Source organism: Trachurus trachurus (assembly GCF_905171665.1).
Source record: "Trachurus trachurus genome assembly, chromosome: 19".
Classification (NCBI taxonomy): Eukaryota; Metazoa; Chordata; class Actinopteri; order Carangiformes; family Carangidae; genus Trachurus; species Trachurus trachurus.
Genome location: NC_139913.1, coordinates 25,266,909 through 25,289,865, shown reverse-complemented (window position 1 = coordinate 25,289,865; position 22,957 = coordinate 25,266,909). Strand labels below are relative to the sequence as shown.

Sequence of the window (22,957 nt, the reverse complement as noted above, 5' to 3'; positions counted from 1 at the left end):
CTTTGTGTTGAATAATAATACTTTAAGCAATGTTATTCATGGGAACAAGCCCCCGTTTTGCTCTGAGATACAAACGGGAGGAGAGCACCTTTTTTTTTTTTTTTTTTTTTTACATAATCCTGCTCCCTTCCTGCAGAGGCTCAGTCACCAACTGGGTCTGAACTCAAACCTGTCGTTCACAATGTGTCGCCTCATCCCAGGGAGCTGAGAGCAATTCAGAACTTTTCAGGGGTAAATTGAAATCAAAATGAAAGACATGTGTGACTGATTGTCATTAGTATTAGCATTTGAAAATGAAAAAACAACTGTGTCATGGGAGAGTATCTGTTACCAGAAACCACCGAAACCACCATTGTCTGAAACTAAAGCAGTTTTATCATTAGAACCGAGAGAGCCAGTAACACAAACTCTTTTCAAAGCACCTCTATCATTTTAATGGTATGCCCTTTATGTGACACTGAACGGTGAGCCCTCCTCCCCTCAGTGCTAAAACCTGCAAAAACACAATCAGAATTGCCTTTTAGACTCTTCGCTCTCATCATTCAAAATGCTGTAATTTTCCAGTGACTGGTCAAATGTGTTTGCCAACTCCAGATAGATTACTATCCATTCATAACACAAAGATGGAGGTGTGAAAGTCAGGGTAACGTTTCAGAGTGTAGTGGGTTAAAGTAGAAAAGAAAACATATACTAATTTTTTTACAATGGGCTTAAGGTAGATGATTCAATTCAGTTCAATTCAATTCAATTCAATTCAATTCAATTCAATTCAATTCAGTTCAGTTCAGTTCAGTTCAATTCAATTCAATTCAATTCAATTCAATTCAATTCAATTCAGTTCAATTCAATTCAATTCAATTCAATTCAATTCAATTCAATTCAATTCAATTCAATTCAATTCAATTCAATACTTTGTCATTGTCACCTACAACAACAAAATTGAGATAGAGCCATCACAGCCCAGCATAATAACATGATATTCATTTTATACTGCAGACATTTGGATTACTGTTTTCTGTCACTTTAAAAAGAAAATAATTGATTTTTTAAAGTAATTTAGGGTTCAAGTTAAGTTCTAGGAAATTGTGATTTCCATTTTTAATTGTGTTGTTAGCCAGTAACTGTTGTTCAAGTAAAAGACAAGGATAATTGTGGTTTATTTTTTTCTGAAAAGGAATGGATTAATACCTTCACACGAACATGTGTGCAGCTGACCTGTACCTAGATAACACCTCCAGAAACAAAAGCACTGCCGTTGCTGTCAGAGCTGACATGCAGGTGCCTTCCTGGGCAATCCATGTGCTTCACCAACCCATCGTCTGCCAAACCTCCTGCTGCCACGTTTCTCCATCCCACATACATACAGATGGCAGTGTTCACTGGCGCCAATGCAGGCTTGCAACACACACACACACACACACATAGTCCTACACCTGTTCTAATAGGACACTCACACATTCGTTTTCCCAAAAACATTCACACATACATCAGGACAGACAGTAAATGATAGCTTGCCCTCTCGGGGGGGTGAGGTAAATATATGGCACAGCTTCAGTGCACCCAGAATTAGATGCATAGTATTCTCTACTCTCAGCATTAGGAATATGAAATTTACACTACCAGCGTCAGTATGCAGCTAGCTCTCGGTCTCTGGTTCTCTTGCACATCGATTTTACATGCACACACACTCTTGCAGACAAAAAACACAGTTTTATAACCTCAGTTTTTCCCACATTATACCTCTACCACCAGGAAAATGTATTGTTTATTTATTATTTATAGTACAGCATAAAATAATGCCATAAACAGTAGCATGCATGCCTCCAACATACAGTACTAGCGTACTGTGAATATTGCCTTGTTTTTGTGGTTGTGGGATAGGCCAATCAGGCACCATGTCAGAGGTCACAGAATGGTTTAATCATCACCCGGAAATCGTATTTTTCCTTGTTAAAACATGTATAATGTGGGGCGCCAACTGGCGCAGTGGGTTAAGCAGGCGCCCCAAGTGTTGAGGCTATAATCCTCGTGCAGGCGGCCCCGGTTCGAATCCCGCATCGGACGGCCCTATCCTGCGTGTCATTCCCCCTCTCTCTGCCTCCCCATTTCCTGTCTCTCTCGACTGTACTGTCAAGAAAAAGCTGAAAAATATACTTTAAAAAAAACCATGTACTATATTGGTGTTGGACCTCAGTGGAAACTTGCCTGAAAACCTGGAGTTTGAAAGTGGCTGAGTTTTTTCGTTTGGGCTCTTTGTTTATACCAGAATAGCTCATGAGGCTTCACACTGCAAAATTACCAGATTTTGACTCTGCTCCTATGGTGACGTCACCGTGGAGACTGCTTTCATAAACACACCTCTCTTCCACCACCCCGACTTCCGCCGCGCCACCATTACTTATTGTTTTATTTCCCACTGTAGCGCTGTTATTTCCTCACTTTATTAAGTTTGAATATTTTTTCATGCGAGAAAGTAAGGGTTTAGATCCCCAATGTGCAGTTAGTTTATCTAAATGACGGCTGTTTAGAAGTTTGCTCCGACGTTGGGAGAAGTGAAGCTCCTCAGCAGCCGTCTACAGAGCTCGTTAGCCGGCCAAACTACGTCGTCATGCTGCGGGAGGAAACAATCGTTAATTAACTTACCCGCAGGTTTGTAGAGGTTTACCGCTGGCTAGTTAAATTCTTTTTAGGAGATAAATGTTGGTCTCATTGATGAAATCTAACATGTGGCAGTTGTATTAGTTTGTTTGAATGAAAAGTGAAGCTTCACACAGAGCAGCAGCTCTGCCCCGAGGCTCTGTAGCCTACGTACACAAATCACCATATTTGCATCAATAAATACAGGTTTTACAATGAACCGATTAAATTTTGTTTTATTTTATTAAAGCAGAAGTGAGTGATATATTTGTGTTAATATAAGTCTTAAATAGTTATATCTTCCGACAGCAATCACTTACATAGAGTGTTTGGACTGAAACACGGGTCTCTCAGTCCCTCTGCTCTGCTCTGAGCCGAGGAGAAAACATTTATCGTATCCTACAGTTTTTATCCAATGAGGAGAGAGAACGGCATGCAGGGCTGTGTGTGCAGCCAAGGAACGCCGTGAATGTGGTGACGTAGCGACGAGGACTGTTATGGTGCGTTCAAGGAAACTCGTATTTTTCCGACCGTGAAGTGGTACCAGTTCGATCTGGTACGAGTTCACCGGTCGGAAGTTACGAGTGGCCGTTATAATGACTTTCACCGGTAAAACAGGTCGGAAAAACACGAGTGGGTTGCCTGGAACGCTACAAAGTCGTAAGTTGTGACTTGAAGCTGTAATTTACGATTTCAAAAGCCTGCCTGGAACGCAGCATTAGCGAAAACGACCGGATCACTCACTTCTGCTTTAAGTTATATAACATGGTTACGGTACACGACAGAGAGCAGCATAGTATGCGGTTTCCAATACAGCAATGCCTGCATGGGCCAGCCACCATTCCTGTCCTTCCTGCGTCCAATCAATGCGCGCCTCATTACATATTAATACAATGACCGAGAGAAAGTTGCCGTATGAAAAAGTGTCAGAACAAGCTCTATGTTTTTTTTTTTTTTATGTTTCTAATAAGTTTTGAAGAATTGATTCAAAGCAATTCAAGGGGGACTGGATACGTAAAAGAAACAGTGATGACTCCTTTAATGTTCATATGTGACATACCAGTATATTTTAACATCATCTCACAGTTATGTGTGTTTTATATTACCAACTAATATCTAGATCACCAGCCATCATGAATGAATGAATGAATTTCCCTTTGGGGATTAATAAAGTTATTCGTATTTGTATCTTATCACAACATGACAAGGTCAAAGTTGAACCAGACCAGGGGTCAAACACTTTGATATCAAGATGAAAAATAAATAATAAGCAGGGGTGGAAAGTAACGAGTTACATTTACTCAAGTTACTGTAATTAAGTAGCTTTTTTGTGTACTTGTACTTTTTTGAGTAATTTTTAAAATCAGTACTTTTACTTTTACTTGAGTACATATTGTTGGAAGAAATGTACTTAGTTACATTTTAAATAGCTTAAGTTACAAAGTAAAAAATATATAACTCTGTGTGGGTCAAAAGTAGCTACGCTGCTGCCGCCTCTCTCTCTCTCTCTCTCTCTCTCTCTCTCTCTCTCTCTCTCTCCCTTCACAGACGCACACAGCAGCAGCAGCAGGTACACACCTCTCCCCCCTCACCGCTACGTGAGTTTGTGCATAACAGGGCTCGTCGCTATATGTTGTCGTCTTAATATTAGCCATTAGCCGCAGCTAGTGGCTAAAAGCTGACGTTAATGATTAAAGACAACGTTATCAGGCATGTCCATCTATTCGGCTACGTTTATGGTGACCGTGCCAGACACACCGGGGCTGAAGGCCAGACCGGCAGTCCGTTGAGTTAAATGTAGGAGCCCAGTCAGATCCATGGCCATGCTCAAAGGAACAGACAAGCAGCCCACTGCTTCAGAGCAGTTACAGTAAAGAGGCAAAAGAGAGAGAACCTACAGTAACCCCCCCCTCCTCCTCCTCCTCCTTGAGAGCAGACAGGAAAGACAGTAAAAAAAAACAGGTGTGTGTGAGTGAAAGAGGGAGAGAGAGATTTTTCTTTTCTTTTTTTATCCGTATTGAAAATGGTATTGAGTATCGAATATTTTCCTTAATATCGATATTGAGTTGAAAATTTCAGTATCATGATCATGATCGTGACAACCTTAGTGGTGGAGACCAGTGTATCGATGGAGAAGGGGCAAATTTGGAACACAGAGACATGCACAGAGAATGTTAGGCCAATCTCTGGCCATTATAACCCCCCCCCCCCAAAAAAAAAAAAAAAAAAAGTAACTAAGTAACTTGTACTCTGAGTAAATTTTAAATGAACTACTTTTTACTTTTACTTGAGTAGATTTTTACACCAGTACTTTTACTTTTACTTAAGTAAAATTTCATCAAGGTAACTGTAGCCTACTTTTACTTGAGTAGATTTTTTTGGTACTCTTTCCACCCCTGATAATAAGTGGGTGTTTTTTTCCCCCTCTGTTTCTTTTTTAGTAAAATTATGTGCTTGAACATTGATTTTAACAAAAACAAAAACATTTGAGAAGTTTAGAGAACCAGTGAGGAAACTCCATCAAGTTGAAAATTTGAAAATATTTATAATTTCTTCAGCTGTCATGTAATAAATGCATAATGTCATGTAATAAATGCATAAAGGGCAAAAGAAAGAGAAAAGTCAACAGCGGTTCAGAGACAAGTGACTACACATTCTGAGTGTTCTGCAGTGCAGTAACCACGGCAACAGTGCATCAACACAGCTAGTTAGCTGGCTTAAAACTCTTATTTTTGTCGAAAGAACCTTGTTTTAAAACTATATGCTAAATTAACTACTATCATAAAACAATGCTTGCGAATTTGGGAAATCTTTTTCAGGTGAGTAAGATGATACAATTCTGTACCCTGAAGACCGCTGGTAATTTATCACCACTTTGGAAAACTGGTTAGCCAAGTCATTAGCATTCATTAGCAATTTATTGAAATAGCTGTGTGAACTGTTTATCTCTCTTCTTCCCTTTTAGTGCCTTTAGTTTCTCTCTCTTTTATTTATTTATTTTATTTATTTTTAGCTTTAATCACTCTTCTCTTTCTCTGCTGCTTTGACACGTTTTCTGTCTCTCTCCATCTGCCGCTCCAACCTTATCTTGTTTTTTGGGTTCATCCCTGTGGAGCCTGCTGTCTGTCCCTCTCATTGTCTGTCACTGTGCAGCCCCCATTTTCTTCCACTTTTAAAGAATCTCTCCCTTTCCCTCTTAACCTGCACTTTAAAATGTTTTATTACCGGTACTTAACTTGGGGACTTTGATTTTCTGAATGTTTCTGCTTCACTACACATTTCATTACATTTTTATCCTTTTTCCTAAGGATATAACATATAAAATCTATCATCATTTTATAAAATATGTAAAGCTATATAAAAGTTGAAACAACTGTCAACACAATAATGCACTGCTGATAATATCACCATCATAAAAACAATATTTATTTGCATTATTTAGTGTGAATACTTTATAGTATTTTTTTTTCCTGCAACAGTATTTTTACGTTGTGGCATAGCTAAAGGATCAAAATATCTCATTTCACTGTCATCCTCCCTCCCGTTACTATTTTTTCCCCCATTATTTCCCTTCTTCTGCCAGTCCTCCCCTCCTCCATTTTTCTTTCACTTTGTTTCTCTGTCTGTGTGTTTCAGTAGCAGTTAACTAACAATGTGGTCCTCTGCCTCCACATTACAGGCCGATTTGCTCTGACTTGCTCTCTATTTGTAGCCCATCATCCTGTCAGGCAAAGGAAGAAGGTTGGAGAACTATACTGGAAAATACAGAAACATTATAGATCATTGAATACTAGCACAGACACAAACATAAAGAGACAGAGGTGACAAGTAACTGATTGAAGTTTTAATACATTTAAATATAGACACATAATTTACTAAATAAAATCTGATAGCAGCCGAATATCCCCACAGCCCTTTGTGTACCTTAGTTTCAGACCACAGAGGCATCCTTTTCAAAAGATCCATGAAACAATGAATCACCGCTTCAGATACGAGCTCAGCTTGAATTTTCCTTTCTCTTCGGGCTCCTTTTCAAAGCACAAACACTCTGACTGAGTTGTTGTTTATGTCAGTTCTGGCAGTTTTGATGCTGTCAGCCTATCAGTGTATCAGCTACTGTAACCAATCCAAGGCATCTTGACAAGAAACTCAGATTTGAGCTTCAAGCTGCTGCTTCTCCTAGCCAGGGGAGAGTCACTAATGCCTCTTTTCACTTTAATGCACAGGGCTATGAAAAGGAAAAAATCTAGCAATCTAGAGGCATTTTAAGTTGTGATGCAAACACTTCTTTGGCTACCTGCAAAACACACAGCTCCAGTCTGTGCTTTCACATCACACTTTCCCCCAATTTAACTCTTTTTTCTTTAAATTTTATTTTGCCGGGGCGGTGCGTGGCGCAGTGGTTAAGGCGGCCACCCCATGTAGAGGCTACAGTCCTCAACGCAGGCGTCCCCGGTTTGATTCCCGCGTCGGGCAGACCTTTCCTGCATGTCATTCCCCCTCTCTCTGCCTCCCCCTTTCCTGTCTATCTCACTATGTACTATCAAATAAAAGCAAAAACGCCAAAAAAATATACTTCAAATTTTATTTTGCCCTTCATACTCGCACTCACGCTGGCACTTTCAAACAGCAAATATTTATCTTTTCTCTCTTGCTGTTATTACTCAATTTAGTGAGTGAATATACTGGGTGGTTGAAACTGAAGTTCATATTGCAAAGCCTGTTAAGTATAGTGATTATACCAATACCATCACACAATAAGAGTCGGGTAATTCAAAGTCTGTTCAAGAGGATTGTGGTTATTTTACAGAGTATATATTGTGTTGTGCCAGTTGTCCTCATGCTGCACTGCTGCTCAAGAGGAGAGGCCAGGGAAAAGAGTGAAATAACAATGGACTATAACGTTGTCAAGACAGGATCCTCTGCAATAGTTTATAGACTCTGTGCTTTAGGGGCATAGGGGAATGGTTGCTACTTGAGTCACATAGTAAGCCATGTGCAACTCCGTCCCCATCAAGGACGGGCTTTTATCAACCCTAACCCTAAAGCCCAAAGCATGCTGGGAGATGTAGTTGGAAGAAGCTCTAGGCTACAATGTGAGTAAATGAAGTGCGAAGACCAGCTGTAGTTGTGCAACACACTGTCCCATGTTGCCCCTGCAGTGCTGGGCTTTCTTTTCTAATCATTGGGATGTGCTCAGCTGACCGCCTCAAGTGCCAAAGGTCAGATGGGCGTCCTGACCTCAGTGATGTAAGGCAAATTAAAAAAAAAAACTGTCAAGCTTTTGCTGACACTGCCTGAGCTGTCATTAAAGTGACCACAGCTGTTGATGGCAGTCAACAAGGTTTTTCTAGATTTCTGCTTACTAATGGTTAGATGCCATGAAAAGCACTCACTGGGGGGATACTGTGATAAACAATTAGCCTTTCACCAGAAATGGTCCTCCATCAAGCCGCCACGCTGTAATTATTAGCGTTTTTCTTCCATGGAAACATTCTGAACATTTTTCTTCTCTAGTATAAAAGACTGACAGATATTTCACAGCTAGATCTTTCCTTCCCTGCATTCATATTGTGCATACTGCGTGTGATTGCTCTCTGGTATTTCTTTTTCTTCTTCTAAAAAAAAAAGGTCATCTATTCTCTCCATTACTTTCAAAGGGACTTGATCTATTCCCTTCATGTCAAACAGTGCAGCCTCAGAGCCCAAGACTTGATTAACCAGCCTCCTCATTTCTGGTCTCACCTGTTTGTGTGAAGTGGCCACATTGTTTTGCGGATGGATCACTGCTCATTTATGTCTCCTTTCTGTTTCCCTCTCACCGCTGCCACGGGTAATAGCTTCTCCTCCTGTCACCTAAACATTGTTAAGGCTATTATGTGCCAAGTGCATGGCCCAATTTGGAGAGATGCAGTCTCATTATGTGCCGAACGGTCTCCCCATCTCATCAGAAGTAGCAGTGCATATTTTCTGCAATTGGATTTTCTTAATAAAAATGAAATAAGGGGAATGAAGAAGCAGTAGGTTTCCAAAAATAGCAGCAGCTGATGGTCAGTTGTCTAATTGCTCTCATTTCCTTATAGAAGCACGGCTACTGTCGTACCGCATCACGTACGTAAGAATTAAGATGAAGTCTTGCCTAGGTCAAGTCATACATGAAATTATATGGCGTCAGTGTTGGTAATAAGTTTCCCCTCACTGACCACGGTCATAGCTCTGTCATTCAGTATTGTTACTGCACGACCATTTAAAAGGTTTATCACTGCTGCCAAGAATAGATAACTTCCAGCATTACCATATCTTTTTCACTTGAGTTGACGCTCATACTGAATCATCAGCGGTCAAAACACAAGAGAGGGTGTTGACATTTATATTGTCTGTTTCTGCAAAATCTTGGCACTGCACTGTCCCTCTGATTATCATTTATTTTCACAGCACTCCACCTCGTGAGCATCTGCTTATCTAGTTATTCATTTATGCAGCTTCTCCACAATGCTTTGTGTCTCTTGTATATTTATTAACTTCAGCTTAAAAATCAAGAGGCTGTTATTATTGGACTTCAACCCCCAACAGGCAGACCACCTTTCTATATGTGTGGTATACTGCATACTGTACATGTGGCTGTGTATGTTTCAGCAAAAAAAAACCAAATATTTAAGGCTTTTATTCTCCATGCTCTCCTTCATCTATCATATCCTCTCTTCTCTAACAGAGCCTGATGGACAAGCCATCACTGCCAGAGTACAAGGTGGCAGCGGTGCAGAAGTCGCGCTTCATTCTGCTCCACTACAGTGTGTCTAAAGCCTTGTGGGACTGGCTCATCCTGCTGGCTACCTTCTACGTGGCCGTCACCGTGCCCTACAACGTCAGCTTCACGCCCTACGACGACACTGTCACAGCTGCGCGCTCCACCATCGTAAGCGACATCGTAGTGGAAATGCTCTTTATTATAGGTGAGTATTTTGACAGAGGTGTATTTATAAATGCTTGCATCTAATTCACTAACTAAATCACCAACTCTAATATCTGTTGATACAGAAAATACATTTGATTGACTGGAATGAAATTGGCTTTGGTTATTAAGACCTTTTACAGGCTGTAAAATAAAATACTCTTTGACTCTTTTTTTATTTTTTTTTTAGGACTTCATTCAGAAATTCCTGAGGTCTCTATTCAGTCTTTTGATAATATTTCAAGTCAAGTCGACTAACTTTATCAATACCTGCTTGTTTTGCAGCAGGAGGGTAACACCAATTTAAAAGGACAAAACACAAACAAAACAAAACAAAACAAAACAAAACAAAACAAAACAAAACAAAACAAAACAAAACAAAACAAAACAAAACACTTAAACAACACAGAACAGAGAAATGGACAGAAATCAGACAATACTGTTTATGCTGCATAAAAATACCAGTGTAGCATAACTGTAAAACATGTTAAGAGAATGACACAGGGAGCAGTGAATAAGTTGAAAGCAAAAAAAGATGGAATAGAAAATAAGTAAAATAAATAAAGTAAGTTAAAATACATAAAGTACAAAATGAGCTAAACCTAAAAAAGGAGTAAAAAAAGTGCACTATAACTTATTTAAAAGACAAACAGCAGCAGGACAAAGCTGTTTCTGTAGCGCGTGGTATCATATACGTATGTGTTAAAATGATCAATGTCTAGTATTACAGATGCATGCAAGGGCTAATTGTGTTTGATCTAACTCTCAGTTACAGTAACAACAATACGGTGGTGCTTTGAGGGTATTTTTATGTGGTAACATCTATCCATTTTCTTGACACCTATGGCAACAGGGAACAGGAGCAACCCATGCATCCTTTTCCCCAGAAAGTTCTCCTCGTTCCAGGCAACCTAGGTCTTGTAGTCCCCTCAGGATGTCCTCCCAGTTGATAATCCTTGATAAACCCCCACAGGGAGACACCCAAGGGAAGAATGGGCTGGAGGTAGTTTGTTTATCATAACATATTACGGTATATTTCCTGTGTCTCCTTTGAGGTCAGGCGAGTTATTGATAGATTATATATTTGAAAGAAACACGAGCAGCCTCATATAGCTCTCAAAATAAAGCACATTGGCCAATAATGATCAGGGAATAATGATCTATTTTAATCTTACAGCTCATGTCTCTAAATTCCATCACCATCATCTCTTACTTCTTCCTTCTTACTTCCTTTACTTTTAATTTTTAGAGCTGAATTTCACATTGAGTGATGAGCCAGCATCTCCGCCAACATCGACAGCTTGGATGACAGATGAGGTTTTGTTACATTAGGCCTCACACCCAGAGGTCTGCTTGTTATGAGCTTGTTACACTCTCAGTCAGACTAAGGTTAAATGATCTCTTCCATTGATTTGTATGGATACCTTAAAACACCAACATATTCCATCTGTTCCCAGCTTCAGCTATAGCTCCTTGTGTATTTTTCTATTATCTTAAATATATATTGTTATTATTTTAAGGTTAAATTGCCATTAATATGACTGAATTAATTTAAAAAATATATTTACAGTATGTCTGTTCAGTTTAATGTGTTTTTCAACCTTGGGGTCAGGACCCCATGTGGGGTCGCCTGGAATTCAAATGGGGTTGCCTGGAATGTCCAGTAATAGATAAAAAAATGACTGATAAAAATAGTTTTTAAACAAATTATTATTATTTTTAAAAATATGATTAAAAACACCACACACAATCCTAAACAATCCTAAATATATAAATATCTGAGCTGGCGCATCTTGATTGATGGGGTCGTCAGAAATTTGTGATGTCAAAATGGAGTTACGAGCCAGAAAAGGTTGGGAACCACTGGCTTAATGAGTAATGAGTGTGCCATCTCTTCTCATGCGCAGACATTATCCTGAACTTTCGCACCACCTTCGTGAGCCAGTCAGGCCAGGTGGTGTATGAGTCACGTGCCATTTGCATCCACTACGCCACCAGCTGGTTCTTTGTGGACCTGGTGGCCGCTCTGCCCTTTGACCTGCTGTATGCCTTCAACATCACAGTGGTGAGTGCTGCTGCTCTCTGTGATTACTGACATGACATGAGCAGGACATTTTTGCTGTTTGTCAACTGCATGTCCACCTCTGTGATTAGCTCCTTCCTGGATACTGATTGATATGCAAGATAAGTGTCTGCTCTCCCTTCCTCCACCTCAGACCTCCTTGGTGCACCTGCTGAAGACAGTACGTCTGCTACGCCTCCTTCGTCTCCTTCAGAAGCTGGACCGCTACTCCCAGTACAGCGCCATGGTGCTGACCTTACTAATGTCTGTGTTTGCCCTGCTGGCACACTGGATGGCCTGTATCTGGTACATGATTGGACGCAGGGAGATTGAGACCAGTGAGAGCTGGGACATTGGTGAGTCTTGACTCAGGCCTTGTTGTGCAGTGTGAAGGTTGTGTTTGGTGTCTGATCCAGAGAGGGTGTGAAAATAATATTTTCATTTCTCTGTAGAATAAATGAAGTGATAGTTCTATCTGATTTTCACCATATGCAATTGTTTATTTGTCGTCTGTCTGCAGCGCCTGGCAGGAAATAGAATCTAAAATTTCATTAAACTCCTAATTTCAAACCTTAAGCGAGTGCTGACTGTCCAGATCTTTATCATAAATTCGATCTAAGTCTGTTGTCTGGTCTGATACCACGGACTAGGTTTTTTTTTACCAAGACAGCGAATCGACATTTGTTTTTGTTTTTTTAAGTATATTTTGGGGGCTTTTAATGCCTTTAATTGATAACACAGTCGAGAGAGAGACAGGAAATGGGGAGGCAGAGAGGGGGAATGACATGCAGGAAAGGGCCACCCCAATGCGGGATTCGAACCGGGGCCGCCTGCAGTGAGGACTATAGCCTCAACGTAGGGCGGCAGCTCTACCAAGTGAGCTAAACGCCGCCCCCGACATTTGTTTTGTCCCAACTCAGCTATAAAAAATCATGGCTCACCTATTGGGATTTCTAGCTCAGCTCAGTGGTGAGACGGTGTTCGCCACCATACTCTGGCACTCTAATGAGGACAGCCTGACACCAGATCAAAAGCCCATATAACAAATGACTGGTAGTGAGCAGCATACTAATGTCTTGTTTGTGTCAATGCACTCTGCACATTGGTTACCACTTCTTTTAAGGGTGAGTGAGTTTAACTCGAGTACCGCTAACCACCCGCGGACCTCCGTTACTTACTTACACACACACGGTAAAGCCAATTTAGTTTTAATTTTATTCATATATTAAGCCCAGCGTTTGTCCATTATTGACCACCTTTTCTTATTCTTCATGTTTAAATAAAAAATAACTTCACAAATACATGCTTCCGGTTTATTCGCTTTTATTTTGAAAAGCTTCGAATCAACTTCCGTCCCCACAGTGGAGGTGGCCTCACAGTGGAGGTCTGCAAGGAAGCGCCCTGACAGTGGAGGTCTGCAGCCAGACCCCTCTGGTCTGTCCGCAGTCGATGTGAGGGTCTAAGGACAGAGGATGTTGTTACGATGCCATGTAAAGCCCTTTGAGACAAACTGTTTGTAAAAACGGGCTATACAAATAAAATTGCCTTGCCTTGCCTCTGGAAACACACATACTTTCACATGTTTTAATGTACAGCAAAATGTAACACCTGGTTCTGTCCACTGTGTGTGTGTGTGTGTGTGTGTGTGTGTGTGTGTGTGTGTGTGTGTGTGTGTGTGTGTGTGTGTGTGTGTGTGTGTGTGTGTTTCTATTTGTGCATATACATGGGATTGTGCATACTTTTGTGTCAGTATATTGCCTCCACAGGGAGGTTAAGTCATACCTGCAAATTAACACTTGGCCTTATTTATCCCAGGAGGAGCCGATCTAATTCTGCCATGTCCCGTACCAACATGCCAGCCAACTGACACTGCTGACAATCTCTTTCTGACACACACAAACACATGGACCCAAAATATAATAATAAAGGTCCAGTGTATAATATTTGTCAAGGTTTATTGGCAAAATCTGAATCTACTACCAATTAATATATTTGTATAATTTGTATATAGAAAAAATGCCCGTGCACAGCGAACAGTCGAGGTGCTGGTAGTGTGGCATAAAAGTACAATCAATAGAAAGAAAACCACAAAATGTGGCAACATACTGCACACTAAGACTGTATGGAGGATCTATGATTTATTAACGCATTTTGCATCAAGGCTTCTTCAGGCTCTAAAATAAAATCTGTTTGGTTTTCATAGCCTTATAATTCTTTTATATAGCAAGGGTCTTGCTTAGAGAGTGTTGCCATCTTGCGCCGCCATCACAGAATGGAAAATCCAGCCAACCAGAGAGCACGTTTCAAGAGTATTATAAATAAACAATAGAATTATTTAATAGATAAATAATAAAATCAGATTGCCAGATGATACTGGTTTCCCCTCATTTTACACACAGGACCTTTTAAAGGAGAATTACGGTCATTTTTGACCCCTAAAGCCTACCACACACATAAAGATAATCGGGCTGATTTTGCCCCGATTTTCCCACTTCTGACCACGGACAGAAATCGCCCGATTATCTTAAGCTCTTAAGATTATTTCATGAGATTCTCTTGTAGTGTGTGGTGTGTTAAGAGTCAAAATTCTCCCGACAATCGGCTCAGAAAACGTTCGGTGCCGATAATCTTTAGTATTAAACATGTTTAGTATTTACGATTATCGGGGCCGACAACTGTGGCCCTTTCAATCAAAAGTCATCTTGTGTGTGGAGAGCCGGTGTTGTGCCGAGAAGTGCCTGCTTGCCGAGCTCTGCTTGCCGAGCTCTGCATGCTGCTCACGGCAAGCCACTTCTCGACACAGCCACAGTGCAGCCCTGGCATTACATGAGGTTCACACAGACATTCACGCACACGGGAGATTTCCTGATAGCCGATAGCAAAGACGATAGCGCTCATAGCCGGCAACAGCCGGCAATAGAGCAACCATGTTTAAACGATCATGTGACGCCGCTCACAGCCCATCGTGTGACAGCGCACGGGTCCCTATTGGACAGCCGCTTGGCTGCTCGGCGTCCGGAGCCACAGACACACCGATGGGATCGTTGTAAAGGCTGAAGTGTCCCGCTTTCATTTAAAAAAAATTACGTTGCTCTCATTGTCCATTCCGGAAATAGACCCGAAAGAGTAGCTACAACAATACGGATCTCTTTCTGAGTTTTCTGACCGGAGGGTCAAGATTCTGAAAAATCTTGATGTGTGTGGTGTGCTGTGTTTGGAATATCGCAGCACACCACACACAATACGATCAAAACTGTTGAATCACAGATTTTTTATCTTCATGTGTGGGGTCTCTCACAGATAAAAAATCGGTTGAGATTTATAAAATCTTTATGTGTGTACCCCCCTTAAATCGTTGCCCTGATGGTCACCCAGTGTTGGAGGGAGCAAAAAACGCCACTAAAATTGATGCAGGCAAACCAGAGTTACACCATGGCTAGACGGTGCTAGCGATAGCGACAACGCTAAAGTATGGGGGCAATTTTTTCAAACAAACACTCAAAAAACTATCAAATATCTATGGTACATGACTCGAATCCTTATGACACACCACTGAATTGTATAAACTTTGTGTTTTTGCATGTAATCACTCACCTCAGACAGCCGAACTCTGAAACATCCTGGAAAGACATTACTAAGCGATCACAGAGCGCCTGCTCTCCCCGCCACAGAAACAAACACTTTTTCCTTGTTGTGACGATTTCTTTACTAAAATATACGGTCAGAGATATTTTGGACATTACCACTGCACTGCTCCACCGTTTATTTTAGTAAAGAAATCGTCACAACAAGGAAAAAGTGTTTGTTTCTGTGGCGAGGAGAGCAGGCGCTCTGTGATCGCTTAGTAATGTCTTTCCAGGATGTTTCAGAGTTCGGCTGTCTGAGGTGAGTGATTCCATGCAAAAACACAAAGTTTATACAATTCAGTGGTGTGTCATAGGATTCGAGTCATGTACCATAGATATTTGATTGTTTTTTGAGTGTTTGTTGTGGTTCAAAAAATTGCCCCCATACTTTAGCGTTGTCGCTAGCGCTAGCACCGTGGTGTAACTCTGGTTTGCCTGCATCAATTTTAGTGGCGTTTTTTGCTCCCTCCAACACTGGGTGACCATCAGGGCAACGATTTTGGGGTCAAAAATGACCGGAATTCTCCTTTAAGTATTACAGTACCACCACGCTGCCGCTACCATCTAGTTTTTAGCTGACAGAAAACACACAGACAACATGAATTAACAGGCTTTGTCCCTCTCTTCTGCTTGATCTCCTCAATCAAGGGTGGCTCCACGAGCTAGGCAAACGCCTGGAGACGCCGTACATCAACAGCACAGTGGGTGGCCCGACAGTCCGCAGCTCCTACATCGCTGCCCTCTACTTTACCCTCAGCAGCCTGACCAGTGTGGGCTTTGGCAATGTCTGTGCCAACACTGATGCTGAGAAGATCTTCTCCATCTGCACCATGCTCGTCGGCGGTATGTCTGACACTAGGGTACATTCTCCCTCTGGCATCCTGGCAGAACAGTGGCTCTGTTTGTCATGGCAGGTCTAGAGATTCAGCAGGAAGTGAGTTGGAAACTTTGGCTGGCCTTTAAGACTCAGCTTGTTGCCGTCTTTATTAAACCAATAAACAGATTATTCCAGCTCAGGTGGTAATTATTGGTGCAACAACAGATAAGATACAGTAATTATTGTATTTATTTTTTATTCATGATAAACTGAGCTTTATTGGGAGCTGTATTGTTTGAAACAATTAAAAATTAAGTCACCTTAAGAGGTATTCTATTCTTTTCTTTGTTAGACAACTTTCAAAATTAAATAAATAACCTAGGAAAACTAATACTCTGCCATGATACAGTTATTTGTGGTCCTTCATGCTAGTCGTTTCTTCCTCTCTCACAGCTCTGATGCATGCCCTCGTCTTCGGTAACGTGACGGCCATCATCCAGCGAATGTACTCGCGCCGCTCTCTCTACCACACGCGCATGAAAGACCTGAAGGACTTCATCCGTGTCCACCGCCTGCCCCAGCAGCTCAAACAACGAATGCTGGAGTACTTCCAGACCACGTGGTCTGTCAACAATGGTATAGATGCCAACGAGGTAGGAGTCCCTTTCGTTGTTGCTGTCATGTAATACCTTTGTGCACAGTTCTGTCTGCCCTCGAGGAACCTCGCTGCGATGTTTTGATGTCATTTGAACAGTGAGATCTGCTGTAAAATCCAAATCACAAGCTGTAATTGTCTATGATCTTGCAAAACACATGGCTGTAGGTAAACCACCAATTGACATCCTATTGAAATTCAAAAGAGGGTAACTGGTGGCAACAGAGTCCATTCCCTAATTACCAATCAGTGTCGCATCTTATTACGATCTGTCACACATCCCCAGCTCCTGCACGACTTCCCTGACGAGCTCCGGGCCGACATCGCCATGCATCTGAATAAGGACATCCTCCAGCTGCCAGTCTTTAAGGGGGCCAGTCGTGGCTGTCTGCGCTCCCTGTCCCTCCACATAAAAACCTCCTTCTGTGTCCCGGGGGAGTATCTGATCCGCCAGGGCGACGCGCTGCACGCCAACTACTTTGTGTGCTCTGGGTCTCTAGAGGTGCTGAAAGACAACATGGTGCTGGCCATATTAGGTTTGTATTGTACAGTAGCATCATATTCAAGGCAGTTATATAGCATGAAGTTGGGCAAAAGCTGCTGCTGTTTGTATTTTAAATAAGTTATAGTGCACTTTTTACTCATTTTATCAGGTTTACCTCATTATTTATGTATTTTATCTATTTTGTTTTTAACTTATTCACTGCTCCCTGTGTCATCCTCTTAACATGTTTTACAGTTATGTTACACTGGTATTTTTATGGAGAATGTATTGTCAAATTCCTGTCCATGTCTCTGTCCTGTGTTGTTTAAGTGTTTTGTTTTGTGTTTTGTCCTTTTAAATTGGGGTTACCCTCCTGCTGCAAAACAAATCTACCCACCGGTATTAATAAAGTTACTTGACTTGACAATGTGAATATCTACTGCTTTCATTCTAGGCAAAGGGGACCTGATTGGGTCTGACCTGCCAGGACCAGACCAGGTGATCAAAACCAATGCTGATGTGAAGGCCTTGACCTACTGTGACCTGCAGTACATCAGTGTTCGAGGCCTGAGAGAGGTGCTGGAGCTTTACCCCGAATATGCCAGCGTGTTCGCCTCTGACATCCACAACAACCTCACATACAACCTGCGTGAGGGAAGCCAAGACGAGGTACAAATACACATTGATCACATTGAAATAGTGCTCATTAAATGTCTTATCAGAGTTCTAAACATTTTAGCCACATGTCTATCAAACTGTAAATCATCACTTATATAATATAAGGAGAGCAAGTCACAAAAGACAGTCAGCACTTCTAGGCAGCTAACACCCAAACTTCACATTTAGCGTTTATGGTTTAGACCAGGGGTTCCCATACTTTTCAGCCTGCGACCCCCAAAACAGTGTTGCCCACTATCACTATGACCCCACTATCCCCACTATAAATGACGTGCACACAGATCACACGCACCAATTGACGTATCCGAACACAGGCATAACAACTACACAAGAGAACAGCACAGCCTTACAACAAGGATATGATTTTACATATAGCTATTTACTTTAGAAGAAGAAGAATATCTCAGTCAAAGTAATAAATTATCTCGCGTCCCCACTCTCAGTACCTTGCGACCCCCCGGGGGGTTTTGAACCCTACTTTGAGAACCCCTGTTTTTCCCACTAGGAAGATATTTTCTTTTCTTGGTTTGCAGCACAAGTGTTGTTTGATACGGTATTTTAAATATTTTGTTTACATATACAGTATAATCCTTCACATGGCAGTTTACACAAAGACTGGTACAGTATATTATATGAGATTATATATAGTAGTTATAGATATAGATATATATGACATTGTGCATTGCAGCCCAGCAGATGATATGCACACACAGTTTCCCCCTACATTTATCTGACATTGCAACAGAGCATACAACAGACTGAGCAACACATTTATGCCCCCTGTGGTGCCTTTGTCACTCTCCTTGACACTTGTTCTGCTGCAGCGACCAAAGGGCCGTTGGTGGCTTGATTGTCACACCAGTTACCATGTGTGGGTGCCGCTGTCAGACGGCCGTATCACTTCCCTGTTACCACCCCAAAGCACAGCAGGATGACATTACACCCAGACACTGACCTCCTCACAGTACACCTGTTACCCCTCCCCTTATAGTTATATCAGAAAGCATTATGTAAGGCAAGATAATCCTGCCTGGAGAAAATGCACCTGTTGATGGTAGACATGTAGCCACGTTTACAGGCACCTGTTATGTAATCTTATCAAAACTGGATCTTGAAAACCCACAGAGTGAAGTTCAGCATCTGTGTTGCGTGGCGTTCTGTTGAACCGTATGATCAAAACAAATGAACGCCAAGATGTCACTGATGTGTGACTGACAAAAGTGACAAAGCTCCCCAAGGACTTTCCCAATAGCATCCTAATTGTCACAAACATTTTGCACTTGCTTTAAGCTTTCATCTTGTTTCCCGCAGGCTTTTTTTTTTTTTTTCATTGTTTGAAACTTTTATTATTTATTATGTTGTTATCATTTTATTGGTTTGTTAAGTGTGGAACAGATGTGCTGGCTGTGTTGAGTATTGGTTGTCCAGGGAAAAGAGCTTCAATTGAATTTATGATGGGTTTCCTTCCATAGCAAGATATTTCTACAAATTCTACGCACAGATGAATGAAAAGCAAATTATTGTAGACATATTAGATGTATGTGTGCCTTTATGTAGTTACAAGGCCATGTTTGCCATTATGTAGTTACAAGGGTTATTATAGTCTTTAATTTAGAATCAAACACATTTGTCAGGGGCGGGACTGATCATGAGTATTAGCTCTCTACTTCTACCTCACCATCTGTTCAGAGTTTATGCTCGAGCTCAAAGCCGGGGCACCGCCGCTCCCCTGACAGGATGAAGGAGTGCTCAGCTACCTGCTCGTGCTGCCAGGTCCCACAGTCTCCTGCCACACACATACAAACATACAGTTGTACTGGTCTCATGCGCATCCTGACGGTGGTTAGTTTTAGGCGGGAGTTGTCGTATGGGAGGTCCTTTTAACACTAGAGAGATACTTGAGAGTATTGCTGACTGTACATCAATCAGTCGTCTGTTATGAAATACTGTCAAAGAAGACGATTATAGGAATGCCTGGTCCCCAAAAGGGACTACTCTATCTCGTCTTAAAGGGAAAAACCCAGTCTGACAGATGGAAAATGAGGAGGATTTTGACATCTCTATAATTTATTTTCAAGTTTTATTGCAGTGCTGTCAATTAAATTCTTCTTAGTTGGTGATGATATGGAACTTAAAAGTTTTACAGTTTTTTTTGCCACAAGCATGCAGAGACAAAAACCCATTATACTGCTTTCAAGTCGAGTTGAGTGTCTTATCTGTAGCAACACAAGCCAAATACAGTAAGTTGAAATTATTGATCAACTTTTTCATTGTGCAAATAACACACGCTGTCTGTTTGGCCTGCAGCTCTGCTGTTTTGGTTTGAGACCAAAAACAACGCTAAAAGAAGAAGCATGACTCTGTGTTGCTCTATGCGCTGTCATTAAACCACTCCTCAAGAAACCCAATAGATCCACTGGTTCTTGCTAATTATCGACCTGTCTCCCCTTTTTCTCCAAAATACTTGAGAGAATTGTTGCTGATCTGACTGCCCACCTTTCTGACAACAATCTCTTTGACAACTTACAATCTGGTTACCGCTCCTGTCACTCTACTGAGACTGCCCTAACTAGAGTAGTTAATGACCTACTTGTTACTGCTGACTCCGGATCAGCTTCCTTACTTTTGCTTCTTGATTTAAGTTCGGCCTTCGATACTGTAGATCACTGTGTGCTTCTACACCGACTGGAGCATTGTGTTGGTGTTCATGGGCTGGCGCTCTCATGGTTCCAGTCCAACTTATCTAGCAGAACCCAATGTGTTAGTTTTAATAACTCTTTGTCTGAATGCTCTACAGTTGTCTCTGGTGTGCCCCAGGGGTCTGTCCTGGGCCCTCTGTTGTTTTGTATTTACATGCTTCCTCTGGGTAGGATAATTGCTGAATACGGTATTCAGTTCCATTTCTATGCTGACGATACACAACTATACATTCCACTGCAGCCTAATGACCCCTCTCAAATTCAAAATCTGAAAACATGTGTAAATTGAATCAAGATCTGGATGAGTCACAACTGTCTCATGCTTAATACTGCTAAGACAGATCTGCTGGTGATTAAGCCTAATAATTATAAATATTTATAAATAAAAAAAAAATAATAATAATATTTATCCGAGGTTCTTGGTCTCAATATTGATGGTTGTTTTATTTCTGAAAGTACTCTCATTAGAAACCTCAGTGTTATTTTTGATTCAACCTTGACTTTCCAGTCCCATATAAAGGATATCACTAAGACAGCTTTCTTTCACCTGCAGAACATTGCCAAAATCCGCCCTTCTCTATCCCTGCGTAGCGCCGAGGTGGTTCTCCATGCCCTTGTGTCTTCCCGATTAGATTATTGTACGTCCTTTTTTCCGGCCTCCCCATCTGTACTACCAGGAGCCTTCAGCTTGTACAAAATTCAGCTGCTAGACTTTTAACGAAAACAAGTAAATTCTGTCACATACAGTAACTCCTGTCCTGGCATCACTACATTGGCTGCCCATTCAGGCTAGAGCTGATTTTAAAGTTCTTCTTTTAACCTATAAAGCCTTGAACGGACTTGCACCTCTGTATTTATCTGAACTACTCACTCCCTACACTCCGTCACGTCCTCTTCCTTCTCTTGGTTCAAACCTCCTGGTCATTCCATCAATCAATAAAAAGTCAGCTGGTGGTAGGGCCTTCTCCTACCGTGCTCCTTTTTTATGGAACGGCCTCCCACAAGATATCAGAGACGCTACATCCACCGCAATGTTTAAGTCCCGTCTTAGAACGTACCTTTTTACCCAATACTTTGGTTTAAACTAACTAATTTTATAATTTTCCTCTGGTGTTTTACTATTGTTTTATTGTCTGTTATTATTGTAAACAAACTGTTTTATCTTTTTCTTTTTCTGGTGTTTTTCTATTGTTTTTTATTATTTGTTTGTTATTATTGTACTTTTTATTGTTAAGTGTATTGAGACCATGTCCCATGGTGATTTTGCACTTTAAATAATAAATTGATTGATTGATTGATTGATTGTTTATAACAACCAGGTGTGTGAGTACCGGTTTGGCTGCATGTTTATTACATCAACTGAGAAGATGATATGTGATGATGATAAATCAGTGTTGTGCTTGTAACTGGTTTCATAGTTATTACAGACTTAAGGTCAGGTTGACTTGTTGGGTTCGATGTGGATTTGGACTGTTCTGGGTGGCACAGGAAGGTCACATCTCCAGAAGAAAGCCAGCACTGAGACAGAATTTGTTGAACTATAATGACCATGTCGCCACAGGGAGAGTAGTCAGCAGTGATGGGGCGTGAAGGACAAACTGGTTGGTCAGGAGTTATGGGGATGCTGCTCCCTTTGGAGCCATACATGACAACAGCAGTTTAACAAAGTTGGCAAAGGCAGCCACTGGTAACTATGGTGGGAGTGCAAAACACAGGAGTTTTTCTTTTTTTTTAGAGAGAGAGAGATGGAGACAAGATGAACTCAATTTTGTTGACATGTTGGATGGGATAAAAATACCAATCAGGAGTGGGCTGAAGGAGCACAGAGAGGGATGACAACATGTCACAGCAACAGTCCTAGGTGACTGTACCTTCATAAAACATCAGTCATTTCAAGCAGAGCCCCGATGATGAGTCCTCACTCACTTGGCTGTCAACAGCCTATGCTTCTGATTTTTATACTATTCTGACAAAAAACAAGTGTTAATTTGTTTACTGATCGTTATTAGTTTCTGAATAAGTTTATAATCACAAAGGATTTGCTCAGTTGTGCTTCACTTTCTACCTGTCTGTGCCTCTGTGTAAATGTCATTTGTAGTTTCCTGATTTCTTCTTTTTTCTTTCTTTCTTTTTTTTTTTTTTGAGTTTTTAGCAATTTTGAGTTAGTGTTTTCTAAACCTCCTGTACAAAAACATGATCTTTACTGGATTTGTACCAAAATATACACAACTTTGGTCTTTGTAAAAGAGTCTACTCCAAATCCAAATGCAAATACAACATAGGAAAAAGCCCCTCAGTCAAAGGGAAACTTCGTTTTTTTTTCAACCTGGGCCCTGTTTTCATATGT

The 22,957-nt window shown here is 41.1% G+C and overlaps 1 protein-coding gene across 1 annotated transcript in view; it reads left to right on the top strand.

Annotated features, from left to right (window-relative positions):
- The window catches only part of LOC311002449 (voltage-gated delayed rectifier potassium channel KCNH4-like), a gene marked incomplete at both ends in the record, with an annotated part of 47,004 nt that overhangs the window by 15,908 nt on the left and 8,139 nt on the right, over window positions 1–22,957 (top strand). The window contains 7 exons of the mRNA XM_083993831.1: window positions 9,350–9,590; window positions 11,497–11,654; window positions 11,806–12,007; window positions 15,926–16,120; window positions 16,548–16,747; window positions 17,036–17,285; window positions 17,688–17,902. Of these exons, the coding sequence (XP_083849957.1) occupies window positions 9,350–9,590; window positions 11,497–11,654; window positions 11,806–12,007; window positions 15,926–16,120; window positions 16,548–16,747; window positions 17,036–17,285; window positions 17,688–17,902 (1,461 nt within the window). The remainder of the gene's footprint in view (window positions 1–9,349; window positions 9,591–11,496; window positions 11,655–11,805; window positions 12,008–15,925; window positions 16,121–16,547; window positions 16,748–17,035; window positions 17,286–17,687; window positions 17,903–22,957) is intronic.